This window comes from Eschscholzia californica, unplaced genomic scaffold (assembly GCF_041429995.1).
Source record: "Eschscholzia californica isolate CP2 unplaced genomic scaffold, dmEscCali1.0.p SCAF_4, whole genome shotgun sequence".
NCBI classification, from domain to species: Eukaryota; Viridiplantae; Streptophyta; class Magnoliopsida; order Ranunculales; family Papaveraceae; genus Eschscholzia; species Eschscholzia californica.
Window position 1 is genome coordinate 47,077,126 of NW_028238461.1, and position 15,202 is coordinate 47,092,327.

Below are 15,202 nucleotides of genomic sequence, written 5' to 3' on the forward strand. Positions count from 1 at the left end.
CTAGAGAGAGAGAGAGAGAGAGAACAGTTAAGTCGGTGAGTATAACTAAGGGGTGGAAAGTGCAAATATCGATTATACAAGGGTAAGCTGGGAATTTTATAAAGTATAACTTTAGAGACGGAATATTCTTGAGTGATTCCGTCAAAAGGGAGTCCAAAATGCAACTTTGGAAAAAGGAAGTCCAAACAGCAAGTCAATTATATGAAAGGGGGTCCAAACTGCAAATCTTCCATGGTTGGCTGAAAGGCGGCCGACATTCCGTGAAAAATTGTGTGTTTAAAGGATTTTTTTTTTTTTTCGAACTTTAAATCTTGTACATTGACCTTTAATTTGTCTAATCTAAAATGGAATACGTTTGCGACCATTAGACCCAAAAATGGATACGGAAATGTAAGGTGCCACCAAAATGGTCTAGCTCTCGACAGCTGAGTGCCCAACTCGGAGTTTCAAAATCAAGGTGGTTAGTATAGGGACATGGATAAATAGTATAGGGACATGGCCAAAACATCATATTTTTAGATTTAAAGTCCCTTTACCAATTAAAAGTAGACATTGTTTTTAGAGATTTAAATCGAATAAACTAATTTTTATTTGGATAAAAACTAAGATTAAAACAATACAAGTATCCAAGTTTTCTTTTATTTTCATGTCCTTCCTTAGATCCACAAATCTTAAAACAAAATTCTATTTTTAACCTAAAAACAACCATCATCTACAAACAACCTATTCTATAAAACAACCATCACCTATAAACACGACATTATTATTTACTTTTAAGATGTTCTCATCTCTTTCTTTCCTATGTAAGACATTTGTTATTTAATCCTATTAGTGTATAATGTTGATTAAATCTCTTAAAAAGTAAATATTTCGGCTACTATGTTTACTTATTTTTATTTGTCGCCAGAATTTCGGCCACTGTGGTCGAAATATTAAACATATTTCAACCATAGTGGTTGAAATATGCCCAAAATTTCGATCGATATTCATATTTCGACAATTATGGTCGAAATTTTGCGCATATTTCGACCATATTGGTCGAAATTTTGTCCAAATTTCGATTACGTTGTCCGAAATTTTTCTGTCAAATTTTATTTCATCATTTGTTCCGTGCTTTTAGATAGAGAAAGAGATTTTGACTATTAAAATATTTTATCTTTTTGTAGTTAATTTTAGATATGAAATTATTATCAATATTGTCATTCGAAAGTGAATATATGATGATTTATTTAGTTTTTCTGAGAAAAATGTCTACTTACTAAAAGGACTAATGTCCCTTTACTAATCGTGTCCCAATACACTAGAGACAGGTCCTTTTACCAAAGACCAAAATCAAGTCCCCAACAGCAGAGAGAGAGAGAGAGAGAGAGAGAGTGAGTGAAAAAGATGCTGAGCCATTTATCAACCGCCTCTCGTCCTTCTTCCCCTCTCTTCTTCTCCTTAACCTCATCAATTCGTCCTCTTCTCTCTTCCAACTTCTCACCCCCATCACTCACTTCTCGCCTGAATTTTCTCCCTTTCGTTCCCCGTCGCTTTACACCACAGAGAATCAACAAGTCTGGCTTCTCGACCACCGTTTCAATGGCTTCTTCTCAAAGAAACAGTACTTCTGTACCCTCTGGTTCAAAAAATCAGAGCTTGGAGAAGGATAGGAAGAGTTTAAAGCAACTTGAAGATCTGAATTGGGATCATTCTTTTGTTAGAGAGTTGCCTGGAGATCCACGAACTGATACAATTCCACGACAGGTAAGTTTCTTTTGATTTTTGGGTCAATTTTGTTGAATTTCACTGGTTTTTTATCCATGTTTCTGTTTCTTCTTATTATTTCTTCAAATCTTGCTTGAATTACATTTGAAGATTGATATTTGTGGAAGAGGAGGATTAATTAAATGATTAGTAAGTTATTGGTTAATAAAATGAGAGATGATATTATTGATTAATTGGTAAATTTTGTGATTCTATTTCATTCACAGTGATTAACTAGATGTGTCTAACTAATTTGCGGAAACCACTAAAGGTGTTCATGTGTGCTTAATGGGTATTTAGGGCAGACAATTGGCTTTCATCTTCTTTTCCTCTTGCATACTTTACTATCAAGTCAAGCGTGTGATTTTATGTTCATGCATCTATTCTTAAGGTTAGAAACAACATATGCAGGGTAATCACATTCTTAATTTTCACAATCCTAATTGAGTATTTGATAGTTACTGGTTCGCAGGTCTTTCATGCATGTTATACTAAAGTATCCCCCTCCGTTGAAGTCGAAAATCCTCAGCTTGTGGCCTGGTCTGGGTCGGTTGCTGAGTTACTTGATCTGGATCCTAAGGAGTGAGTACCCCTTTATTTATTTATTTTGAAACTTTAGTACCCCTTTATGCTTATCTGTGGAATAAGTAATTGAACATAGTAAAGACAAAAAACATGGAAGCGCTTTGTTAGTTGTAATCAATCATCAGTCAGACTTTTGCACATTTGGGGGATTTCGAGCTAGATGTTACTATACATCCCTTTCCGCCCCACCATACGATTTGCCATATTATAATCAAAATTGTTGTTGGACACTTTGAACTCTGGACACCCTTTAGGGGGATGTCAACCTATCAAATATCTTCTTGAAAGCTTTCCTTGTATGATTTATATTAATTTTCTATGCACTTCTTTATATTTGATAGTTGATTTCTTTTTACACGTGGCACATCAATGGTTCTGTAGCTAACACAAAGTTTTGGGCTTGCAGATTTGAAAGGCCAGATTTCCCAGCTATATTCTCAGGAGCAACCCCCTTTGCCGGAGGGTGAGTGTTAATATGTCAAGTCTTAGTTTTAGATCATCATGTCCGTTTGAGTCCATTTAGAAATTTCATATATACTGTTCACTTTTTGAAGTCAACCAATTACTATCCAAAAGGAATTTCACTTTTATAGGTTGTCATATGCGCAATGCTATGGCGGACATCAATTTGGCATGTGGGCTGGTCAGTTGGGTGATGGTCGTGCAATAACCATTGGAGAGCTTTTGAATTCTCAAGGAGAAAGATGGGAACTGCAGCTTAAAGGTGCTGGTAAAACTCCATACAGCCGATTTGCAGATGGCCTCGCTGTTCTACGTAGTAGTATCCGTGAATTCCTCTGCAGTGAAGCAATGCACGGCTTGGGAATTCCAACCACTCGTGCACTCTGTCTTGTCACGACAGGAAAATATGTTATACGAGACATGTTCTATGAGTATGTATTTGAAAATGTCAATTGTACCTGTGGAAATTCATCAATTGAGAAAGTCATGCCTATTTTAACTTGACATAACAATTTGCAGTGGGAATGCGAAGGAAGAACCTGGAGCTATTGTTTGTAGAGTTGCTCAATCTTTTCTGCGATTTGGTTCATTCCAACTACATGCCTCTAGAGGGAAAGAAGACCTGGGCATTGTTCAAGCGTTGGCAGACTACACTATTCGGCATCACTTCCGTCATCTTGAGAACACGAGTAAGAGTGTTTCTCTCGATTCAAGTGAAGAGAGTCCTTCGGCTGTGGAGATGAGTGCTAACAAGTATGCAGGTAGTTCTAATTAGAAGCTATAGTTCTGCAGAACCGTAAGACTGAGACTAATAAAATCTAAATTGTTAGAACTTAGAAATCAGTAAACTATGTCACTCTCCATTTATAACTGCCCCACATTTTATAAAGTATTTAATACTTGATATTCGGAAAACAATTATTTGGTCGTTTTCTTTGATGTGTCTTGCGACTATGACTCCTTATTTAATGTAAACGTAGTGGTGACGTTTTGACTAGTTATGGTCTATGCAACTGACTGCACATTATGCTTGTAATGATAACCTCTCACTGCAAAAAACATTGAAAAACTTATCAACATCTGATATTTTAACTTGATAACATCTTTTAACTTTTGTTTGTTGTGTATCACTTCAGCTTGGGCAGTTGAGGTTGCTGAGCGTACTGCTTCCTTGGTTGCGAGCTGGCAGGGTGTCGGGTTTACTCATGGTGTGCTTAACACTGATAACATGAGTGTATTGGGCCTCACCATTGATTATGGGCCTTTTGGGTTTCTAGATGCGTTTGATCCACGTTACACTCCAAATACAACTGATCTTCCAGGGAGAAGGTACTGCTATGCGAACCAGCCAGATGTTGGGTTGTGGAATATTGCACAGTTCACTTCACCACTATTAGCTGCCGAGTTAATCAATGAAGAGGAAGCTAATTATGTCATGGAAAGGTATCCCTTTTTCTTATTTTGCCTCGCATGAAACATATCGAAAGTTAGTAGCTGATATTGGCTCGCTGTATTTTAACAGATATGGAACTAAATTCATGGATGAGTACAAGTCTAGGATGACAAACAAAATTGGCTTGCCCAAGTATGATAAAGAGTTGATTAGCAAACTTCTTAACAACATGTCTGTTGATAAAGTTGATTATACGAACTTCTTCCGGTTGCTTTCTGATATCAAAGCTGATGTTAGCATTTCTGATGAGGAGCTACTAGCTCCACTTCGTGCTGTTTTACTAGACATTGGGAATGATAGGAAGGAAGCATGGGTTAGCTGGTTAAAGACTTACATATTACGGGTATGATCTATGTTCCTAAATAAGTTTTTGTTCCTTTGAACAGTTTTTCATTTCATAATCTGGATTTTCCGTTCATTTATCTTTGGGAATGGTTAGGGATTAGGCGTTCATACTGAATACATATGTGATTGATGACAAATCTATTTCCGATTGCTGTGGGAATGAAGTTACGAGTAAAACCAATTCCAAGGATCTGATATATCTACTTATAAATAGCTAGGACCGATGACTACATTTTCCAAGTTTATGTCATAGCGCCAAATAATAGATCATGTTATTGAGTTAGGAGACAGAGAGGGGGTGACAACCTACTCATTCATTGTCCGAAAGCCAATCCTTTTTGGGACTTTTTTGTCTCGTCTTGCGGTAGCATCTGGTGTAGTCCAAAGTCTATTGACCAGATTTTGGAGCAATGGAATGGGTTGTGTCCTAACCGGATCAAGAGGGACCTTTGGGCACTTGTTCCTTTCGCTATAGTTTGGGCTGTTTGGACGGATAGGAACAACCAAACCTTTAAAGAATCCCATGGCGTTTCTAGTCTGGAGATTGAGGATGTTCTTATCATTCTATTTCATTGGAGTAGGCAATTAGCTTGGGCGAGAGATAAATCCTGTTTCGATTTCATCTCTAAATGGGAGGATGTCTTGATGTAATTTTTGGGGCAGTTTTTTTGCTTTAGATTTTGTCCTGTCCTTGTAGTTTTCTTTTTTCTCTCTTAATATTAATTCAAATTATTCAAAAAAAAAGAGGGGGTGACAAAGTATGGAAATCTTTTCCATGATAAGAGAAGGAAGAGGTCTCGTTGAAATTGAGAAGACCAGGTGGACTATTTAGATGAACCTAATTTGCTTGAGTACTTGGGCTCAGGATCGATGTCGACTTCGCTTGTTGGGTAGGTTCGAGTTTGTATGTATATATATATATATATATATATGATACTTGATATGAACAACAAGAACTTACAAGAACTTGCAACAAAAAAGAAACAAGAAGAAGAAGACCACGCTCAAGCCTTCTCCGGAGTAGATAGTGAGTCCAACTACACTGCGTAAAGAAACCTCAAAAAAGGCTTTCTCTATATTTGGTGTTTTGACACGAATTTGTTATGAACTATTTCAATATCTCGAACGTCGAAGGTATAAGTAAAAATATGCTCTGTGAAACAGAGACACAGTATGAGGTTGACAAGATGGGTGGTGAAGGTCAAAATAGGAACTCTTTACATATTCTTATCCATAGCTGTTCTATTACCTGTTCTGGTCTCAGAATGCATTACTATTAAGTTTATATTTGGAACTAATTCCTTCACATCTTTTAAGCATTTTACATACTTCACAAAATATCTAATACTACTTCTATGTCCATCTAGTTGATTGAAAGTGGCGTTTCGGATGAGCAGAGAAAGACTGCAATGGATTCTGTAAATCCAAAGTTCATCCTCCGGAATTATCTATGCCAAAGTGCAATTGATGCAGCTGAACAAGGTGACTATGAGGAGGTCCGAAAGCTTCTGAAAGTAATGGAACGGCCATACGACGAGCAACCTGGAATGGAAAAATACGCACATTTACCTCCTGACTGGGCGAATCGGCCAGGCGTGTGCATGCTGTCTTGCTCTTCTTGATGAGGCTGGATGTTCCTTATTTATCACAGGAAAACTGTATAATAGTTGCTTGTATCGAAGTTGAATGACTTTTGCTTAAAGCCATAAGATATAGAAACAAATGTTGTTTTGGGAGTTTTGTACTAATTGTAATATTTCTGAGTTCAAATATGAAATGTTTTTTTCGAGCATCTGAATATACCTATTGTGACCAGACATGGCATTCACCTCCCACCACTTGATCCGTCCGGTGAGAGATTTCTATCCGACTTTAAAGGAGAAGGGATAGATAGCTATCCCTTTCTGCAACTTGAACATTCTCTCCACTGCCCAGGACTCGTACATTGGATCCTCATCGAACGGTGTTTCGAGAGAATGACTCTCTAGGAATACTCTTACCCGAACCTTATAGTCTCAGGAATATGTCAAGATTGAAAATGTCTCTCTACGAGAACTCTTAGTTCCCAATCATACAAGTTGGTTATACTGATTCTGCAAACAACTAAGGTTGCAAATTGGCTCAAGTAGTCTTATGAGACTTTTGAGCTTATATTATACCTTTAAAACACAAACACTTCTGTGTATTATTTCTCTATTCACAGGAATTTAGGATGACTGACCTTCATTTTTGTGCTAGTCTCGGTTAAATAGACATGTGGATGTTTTTAAACTTGAGATTTACGTGCATAAAAACCGGTGCAAATATGTGCTAATATTACGTAATAACGTAAAGTATGTGTGTATTTGTGCGGACTTTACTAGCGCATCTCTAAACGAATTTGTGCAAGCTTAACATATGAAGCTGAAGCAATTGGTTCTTTTCACAAAAGAAAACCTAGAAAGTTTTGAACAATTCCTCACTTGTTATATGATTATGCAACCCAACCTTTGAGGTGCTAGCGATACGGTCTACTTTGACATTTTAGAGCATTACGCCCTTAGAACATGGTGTTTTTAAAAAGGGTCACTTGAATATAATGTTTCAACCAAAAAAGAAATGTAATGCTTTAAAATAGTTCTATTCTTTTTTATCTTTTGAAATTGATTACGATCAACGGTAGCCGTTACAATAGCACTGATACGTCAAATATGTGATAAGCACGATAACCGCCTACACTTGTAATTAGAAGGGTTCAAAGAGAAATATGTTTGCAAATGAGGGATGTAATTGTGAATGTTCAGCAAAACAACCAAATCAATAAAACAACCCTTTCCAGAACCCAGATCCTCCTGAAGAACACGACTTTTACCAGTTTGATAAGGAAGAAAACCGACGAGCTTCAGTTGCGAGAAATTCATCTCAAAAGTAAAATTCTCTTGTTCTTATTATTATTAGTATAGATCCTTTCCTTTCTTTCAATTTCATTTTTAAAACCGAATTTGGTTAGGCCAATTCCTGTTAATTCCTGTAAAATTTGATAAACTCACAAATTTCGGATATCTTCTTAATCATTTGGTTAAAGATCCAATTTTAGTCAAGAATCGGGAAATTTTCCTCTTCTATTATCGTTGATTCTACTTTTTTTTTTTGCATTATTGACATGATTTTCATTTGGATCAGGGATTAAACAGGGATCGGCACGATGAGTGAGGTATTTGAAGGATACGAACGTCAGTATTGTGAGCTTTCTGCTAATTTGTCTAAAAAGTGTACCTCTGCTAGTCTTCTTGATGGAGGTAAAATAGATATGTTTGATTCCTTCTTGTGTTCTTCTAGGTTTCCTCTTTCAGATTTTCGTTTTCAAGCTCTTTTAGGGCTTTATTAACTGTATTAGGGTTTGCTTGTTTGCTTGGTACTTGCCTAATAACTTATGATGTTAACAGTACAATTATTAAGGATATTCCTTGGTTAGGGTTTTCATTTTTTGGAGAAGCACAAGTCTTGCATGAGAGTGCGACAAAGAGGTCTGACGATAAGGATTTTTCGATGATTATGTTTAAAACTAATCATGCAAAAGCACAAATAGTTTATAGGTTACAGCTAAATAATAGTTATGCGAGTAAAGCCAATGAACCAAAAATATGGGGAACTATATTTGATGTTAGATGTGGGCTGAAGCGGGTAATGCAGTACGTTTGAGTAAAGTCTCGTGTGGCCGACTCGCTTTGTTATGATTTCTGCTAGCTTGCACTTTGAGCACTTGACTGCACAAAATTGGGCGCCTTCTATACCTCGCCTTGTTGATTATCTCGCTTTCTTTGGCCAAATTTTACTTCTTCTTTTGTTTCACCCAGACAAATTTGATAGGTTGTGATTTTATATTTCACCTAGAAAGGAAATTATTCGTGTGAGACTGATATGCGAAATGGGTTATGTGTTTTTGACTTGTCCTGTTTGTGACTTAAACTTTTTGTTCAATTATGATGCCTGCGCAATGTTTATTGTAATCAGTTGCTTCATTGTTTGTTAATCGCAATCGACTTTTAGGCATAGCAGGAGTAACTATCATAAGATCTGTTGAAAGAAACATTGAAATTACGTTCACGTACTACGAAAGAGCTCTCCTCCTCGCTTGGCCTAGTGCTCCAGACCACATAGACGGGAAATAACAGAAACGATTATGCAATCCAAGAAATGCTATAACTAGGTTATCAAGTATGTTTATAGGGTTACCTAGGAGAAGTATTTCTTTTTTTGTTGAAACCTAGGAGAAGTATTTAGCAGCTTGATATTCTTGTTTAACAACTTCAGAGTGAAGGTGATAAATTCTGCCTGAGTTTGATTTGGCAGAACAGAAGAAGCAAAAGATTTCAGAAGTAAAAGCCGGATTGGAAGACGCTGAGGCTTTGGTACTCTTTATCTCCCTGCTTTCCTTTCATGGATTGTTGAAATCTGTTCCTACCATGTTATATATCGAATGTCCGATGTTTGTTGCATGAATCTTTCCAGATACGAAAAATGGACCTTGAAGCCAGAAGTTTGCAGCCAAGTATAAAGGCTATGCTTCTTGCGAAGCTAAGGGAATACAAGTCCGATCTGAACAATTTGAAAAGCGAGGTGAAAAGGATCACATCAGCCAATGTCAATGCAGCCGCCAGGGATGAACTGTTGGAGTCTGGGATGGCAGACACAAAAATGGTATCTCGATCAGTATAGTTTCTTTTGAATATTTCTTAGCCTGTAATGTTTTATGATGCCTATTTATTGGTGGAGACTTTTTGTGCTTATTTTAGGATCAATTAGAAGTATATGCACATCAGCTATAAATCTAGGATATGCCTCGTTTTACATTATTCTTGCCTTTTCTCTTTTCTGCTTGATTGTTTTTCCCAATATTTATGATTGAAGTTCTTGATCTATTTTTTGGATGACTATTTTTTCTGATGTTTATTCATTAAGTGAAGCAGGTTAGACGGTTAGACCCGCTATTTAAACTTTGTTGATTATAGTCGTTTGAGAGCTGTCCAGTTTTTACTAGAATGTGCCCAGTTTTTACCAGACAATTCTTTATCCTCCAATCATAGAGCTTTATCTCGTATTTATGTTCTTCAGATAGTTTCCATCAGCTTATTTGTGTTATTGAGCTTGAACCTGGTTGAAACACTAGACATTCCTATCAAAGCAGTCTAAGATTATCATGAACAGTTGATAGATAGACAGTTGCAAATGAGAAGGTTTGAGTAGATACTCTACTGTAAACTCGTTGGCAGAAACTTCAATAGAAGGTTGCATTTTGAAATAAAAATATAAAATTGTCACGTAAACATGGATAACAATGTAAATAACTGATATACCTGAAATAAATTGCATAACTCTGAAATACTTAATAATCTTCAACTAGAACTATTGAATAAACATGAAAAAAGTCAAGAACACGAATTACACTTTGCTTATGCTTGAAACATTGCTGAAAGCTAATGAAGAACCACAAAAGTAATCCTAAAATAAAAAACCGATTAAGTAGGAAACTATCTTATTAAATGCCTCAAAGGAATAAATAAAAATTAGGAACTCTTTAATCCGTTCATTTTGGCCGGCTCCTAGGGACTGCCTCTAAGGTTTCTCGGTTTACATCACTTATTGACTCTAAAATAAACAAAAGTATTTGAAAAAAATCTAGAACCTGACATATGATTATGTGCTGTAGCCAGTGAACAGACTCCCTGTAATTTAAATGAAAATGGTTCTTCGACTCAATGCTGTTTGGTCTGAAAATGTGAGGCATCACCTTGACTGTGTGCCTTAAGGCGTTCATAGATTTCGAAGAGAAAGACAGACGCCAAATATGTGAATAAAGAAAACATGACGTGGTTTATTTTGCTACCATAATATAAATTTAAAAGTGTCTAATAAACTACACATACTCCATCAATATCTCAGTGTTGCATAAACTCCAACTGGTAAAAAAACAGACAAATACTCAAAAGTAAAACCTGTTGCTTCTATGTTCTCCTTTACTTGAAAGAAAAAAGTTTATATGGTACTCATCTTTCTTATAATTGTTCCCCATAATGTGAGGCTTAAGCCTTAAATTGAAATGTGTACTCATGATTGAGCCTTAAGGTGTGTATGCGTTGAGGCAAAGAACGACTGCATTGCCTTAAGGTGCACCTTTACGCATTCGACTTGACTTATCTTTTAATCATTGATCTCTTGTACCATATAGACTATTAGCTTCTTTTGAATCTTCTGAGGAAAGTGCTTAATCATGGAAACAATCTTACTAACTGATTAATGATGGAGTAGGTCTCTGCTGATCAAAGAGGAAGACTAATGATGTCTACTGAGAGATTGAATCAATCCAGTGACAGAATTAAGGAGAGTAGAAGAACCATGCTTGAGACAGAAGAGCTTGGTGTTTCCATCCTTCAAGATTTGCATCAACAACGCCAGTCTCTCCTCCATGCACACGGCACGGTATGACTTATACAGACCCAAAATGCAAAATGCATATTATTTCGGTTTCTATTTCCTAGTCCTTTTTTTTTTCATTTTTGACGGAAACCTTATGCAGCAAGGACATTTGCTTCCATGAATATATCGATTGATCCTCATTTATTCCTGGCTTACTACTAAGTTCACACGATAATGTACTAATGTTCATATGATAAGTTCATACACCAAAACACGCAATGCAACTTCGAACAGTTTGGTATTGACTGGGTTGCTAATATTTCTCTAAGTGTAATCCTAGAAGAGTCACTCTAGTGACCAACCTCTCTCTTTCTTCTTTCTACTCAGGGTACTTAACTTGCGTGTTTTCTTATGGCAACTGTTCTCTATTCTTCTTGCAGCTTCATGGTGTGGATGATAATATTGGTAAGAGTAAGAAAATATTGACAGCCATGTCGAGAAGGATGAGCAGGAACAAATGGATGATTGGTGCCATAGTTGCAGCTTTGGTCCTCGCAATCATCATAATCCTTTACTTCAAGCTTTCTCATTAGCCGTCCATATTTGATGGGTTATTTTGTGTGCTCTGGTGTGCTGAATTGTATGAATGTCTGTCTGCAAATGAGACTGTTGTTTCATTACTTTCTGAGTCGCGTGTGTCGTTAATGTTCATAACATAATACATTTGTACTTTCTTTCCTATATCCTTCCTTGCCTCTGTTCAGTTGTTTGTCTAGTTCTCGTCTCAGTTGGTTTGAAAATAACGTCTGCCATTATTTTGCGTCCTCTCTTATATTCAACGGGTAATCTTTATTTTTCAGCCTGCTTAAGGTGGGTCCGTTACAGACCCAGCTAGGCCTTTCTCCCAAGTCTGTTGCCCGGGTCCAGACCCGGAGTTATGTTAAAAACATGTGCCACTTGAGAATCTACGTATTTATGCCTTCTCAAAATAACTGAAGTTCCACTTTTTCCGATGGCGTTTTTCACTAAATCCGTCAGAAATAGTCGGATTAAAAAAAAAATTATTTTTCCTGCTTTCTGCTGCTAGCATTATCAACTACACAATACGAACCTGCTGACAAATAACATAAAACAAGCTGACAATATAAAAATAAAACATTATAACTAAACATTTACGAGAATAGCAAATTAAAACTAGTGAATATTTCATTAACGAAGTCACACACATACAAAATAACAAAGTCAAAAGCCGACAATGTAAACAGTACTATTGGTTCCATACTTAGTATGAATTTTGTTCCGAAACTATTGAGATTGCAAAATTGTAGGAAGCTGGGACCTGTTGAACCTGTTTATACAAGATAATCTGGCAATTAAAAGGGAAAGGAAAAAAAAAGTGTTCTCCAAAGTTTTAAAGATAACTTGGGCAACCACGAAGGGCTCTACTCATTTCGATTTTACATACCCACGTAGGCAAAAAACAAGCAATATAGAGCAGCAATAATTGGTACGGGAATGGAAGCAAAGATTGCTCCGAATTTACCTATAGAGGCAACAATGTTCGAGTAAGCAAAAGGCGTAGTAACTAGCAATATTCATGAACAAGATGATAACAAGTGCTAGAATGTCACAAAAAATGAAGGAATTACCAAGAATCGAAAAGAATATCATGAATCCAGCTGATATTTGGACGACCTTCCGACTACCAACACGGGTCAAAGCTAACAAGCCAACATTCTCACTGTAGTACAAAACCCCCATGAGATTCTCGTGTCACTGGGGTATATCTAAATAGTATTATAATGGAAGGATAACATATTGGCTCGTACGGGACTTACACAGATACAGTTGATCCAGTTATGGTACCAAACAATCCAGAAAGCAATATCCCGACTCCCTGAATATAAGGGAAAAGAAGAAAAGAAAGCTTTTATTACTGATTGAAAGAATGGTGGCAAGGGAGTTGCACTTGCATATCTTGAGACTACAATGTACGTTCCAGTATACAGCGATCATGCAAATTTATAAGAAATAAGATTTTCGGAAGATAACACTTTTCATGTTCCTTTTTTTAATATGGGAAAGAATCTTCACAAGTATAAGTTAAGTTTGTAAACTGCAGAAGAAACTTATTCGGGTCAAGAACAACGCAAGTGAAGGGGCATATGAGAATAGTCCTACATGGGCTAAGGGAAGTCTCGTGTTTAAGTATAGAAATTGTATGGAATCTGCACCTATTGCCAATGTTCATAAGTAAGCTACTTGTTCCATTATGCATTATCCAAAATGACACCCAGATCATGCGAATGATGCGTTGATGACTCACAGTACCACCTAACATACTATAACTTGTAACTAACCAAACATATAACTCTTGAACTATATATTAATCTTTGATCAAAACTCACTTAAATCAAGCTATAAACCGTCTCAAAGAAAATAAAACTGACCTCTACAAGACCAACAAATGAAACCGCATCATTGCAAAGGCCTCGCCTGCTTGAAATGTAGGTTCCTAATATAACTAAGGTCAATCTTTCATATATATTTCTAGAAGCTCCTCTGTTTGCAACTCCCTGTTTCCACATCAAATGACATCGATACAATCATAAACTTAAGTAAAAAGTTACTAAAAAGTATTTAAGTTTTGGTCTATTTTGTAACAAAATGTGTGTTTATTATTCACGTGGGACTATTCTAACACTACTGGATATCCAAGAGGTAAAAGGGGTTTTAACAACTTGAGATGAACTTACCCAAGAGTAAGAATACTAGCAGTTTCATGGCGACCAGTTAACCTTCTCTCATTGCCCTCTCCATATGCTGCTATGTGCTGCTTGTGCTTGATACCTAGCTTCTCAATGGCCTTCTTTATCACATCAAATCCTCCATATTCCCTCATTGACTTTGTGCTAATATAATGAATTAATATCAAATACATTATAGATTAGCTTTTGCTTTATAAGTTCAAATTTCGAAAATAATATAATAAACTTGGAAGTTGAGATTTACTCTTACCTATAATTTGTGTGAGCACCAGCACCGTTCCAGTCTCCCTGATAAACATTTTTCAAGATAATGTTCGAAGAAACAACAAAATTTGGTCATTTTGATATTAAACAAATCAAAGTCATAAACTTGGGATGAAATTACTTAGAGTAGAATAATTACTAATGAATGTACATATAGAAAGCGAACCAGAATTGGTTTTGGATAAAGAGAACGAACCACGCCTGCGAGTTCTGTAATCCTCTGATTAACCAAAAAGAGAAAATACAATGAGAATTAGGAATTTTGATATATGGTCGCTACAAAGTGATCAAAAGATGGTTTTGCTATACCATTCCTACACACTTAAAAAGATTGCATCTTTCAACTTTAACGGAAAGGGCGGGAACTAATCTCTAGATTTTACTCAATTCTCTATTTATACCAAACATCGTCTTAACGGAAAGGACGATAACTAATGTCTAGATTTTATGCAACTGCGATTTCTCACAAAAGGAAACTCACCCTATATTCTCTAATTGGTTCTTCTCTCAGGATAATAGTCCAATGTTCATTAAGCAATAACCTAGCTCTCTATAATTCTTGAGTGCCCAATGCCCCAAATTAGGTCAAATACTAAAAAAAGAAATCTAACAAACTAACAACCAACTTACTAATTCGTCAATTTCAATAATAAAATGTGAAATCAACCCCAAATATATTGAAAAATTACAAACCTGATAGCAACATTTGAGAAGAACATCAAGATCAAACCCTCATTACCCATTCTTGTCTATATGCATCAGAAGTCTCCTCTTCTTCTCGGAATCAAACTGTTGATAAGACTTTGATTGCTCCACCAAATCATTCAACAATTCATACGCATCTTCAGTAACTAGAGTAACCACTAACCACCATTGATACATCAACCGTTTGTTGTCCTAATTTCGCCATGTTTCTTCTCTTTTTTCCAAATCTTTTCCAGTTATGAGTTCTAAATCATAACTAGGTCACAGAGAGAGAATGGAGAACATAGAGAGATGGAGAGAGAAAGTAGAGTTCGAGAGCGAGAGAGAATGGAGAGGGAGAGATAGAGAGAGCTAGGTCAAATTCAGTTTTGGGGAACTAGGTCATCTATTTTCGACGGACACGCCTGACGAAAATAGTTTTGGCGGAAAATATTTCCGCGCAAATTTGGCGAAAAATGTTCCCGCGATGAAATCATTC

At 36.4% G+C, this 15,202-nt stretch overlaps 2 protein-coding genes and 1 long non-coding RNA gene across 3 annotated transcripts; 2 read left to right on the forward strand and 1 right to left on the reverse strand.

Moving 5' to 3' along the window:
- Positions 1-284: 284 nt before the first annotated feature.
- LOC147545358 (uncharacterized) lies at positions 285-6,383 on the forward strand. Its single transcript, XM_086632707.1, has 9 exons — positions 285-457; positions 1,338-1,746; positions 2,219-2,328; positions 2,738-2,794; positions 2,925-3,224; positions 3,313-3,554; positions 3,930-4,236; positions 4,316-4,589; positions 5,959-6,383. Exons 2-9 carry the CDS (start codon positions 1,387-1,389, stop codon positions 6,211-6,213), a joined length of 1,905 nt encoding a protein of 634 aa, XP_086488833.1. The 5' UTR covers positions 285-457; positions 1,338-1,386; the 3' UTR covers positions 6,214-6,383.
- Positions 6,384-7,235: 852 nt separating this feature from the next.
- Positions 7,236-11,728, forward strand: LOC147545359 (vesicle transport v-SNARE 11-like). Its single transcript, XM_086634405.1, has 6 exons — positions 7,236-7,498; positions 7,754-7,869; positions 8,924-8,982; positions 9,083-9,271; positions 10,880-11,050; positions 11,428-11,728. Exons 2-6 carry the CDS (start codon positions 7,776-7,778, stop codon positions 11,578-11,580), a joined length of 666 nt encoding a protein of 221 aa, XP_086490531.1. The 5' UTR covers positions 7,236-7,498; positions 7,754-7,775; the 3' UTR covers positions 11,581-11,728.
- A 311-nt stretch (positions 11,729-12,039) lies between these two features.
- On the reverse strand, positions 12,040-15,165 carry LOC147545360 (uncharacterized). The gene is made up of 8 exons (XR_015223363.1): positions 14,713-15,165; positions 14,186-14,239; positions 14,006-14,043; positions 13,744-13,899; positions 13,438-13,563; positions 12,826-12,884; positions 12,637-12,728; positions 12,040-12,530 (listed from the first exon to the last, which is right to left on the reverse strand). It is a non-coding gene; the product is annotated as an uncharacterized LOC147545360 (long non-coding RNA).
- Positions 15,166-15,202: the final 37 nt, after the last annotated feature.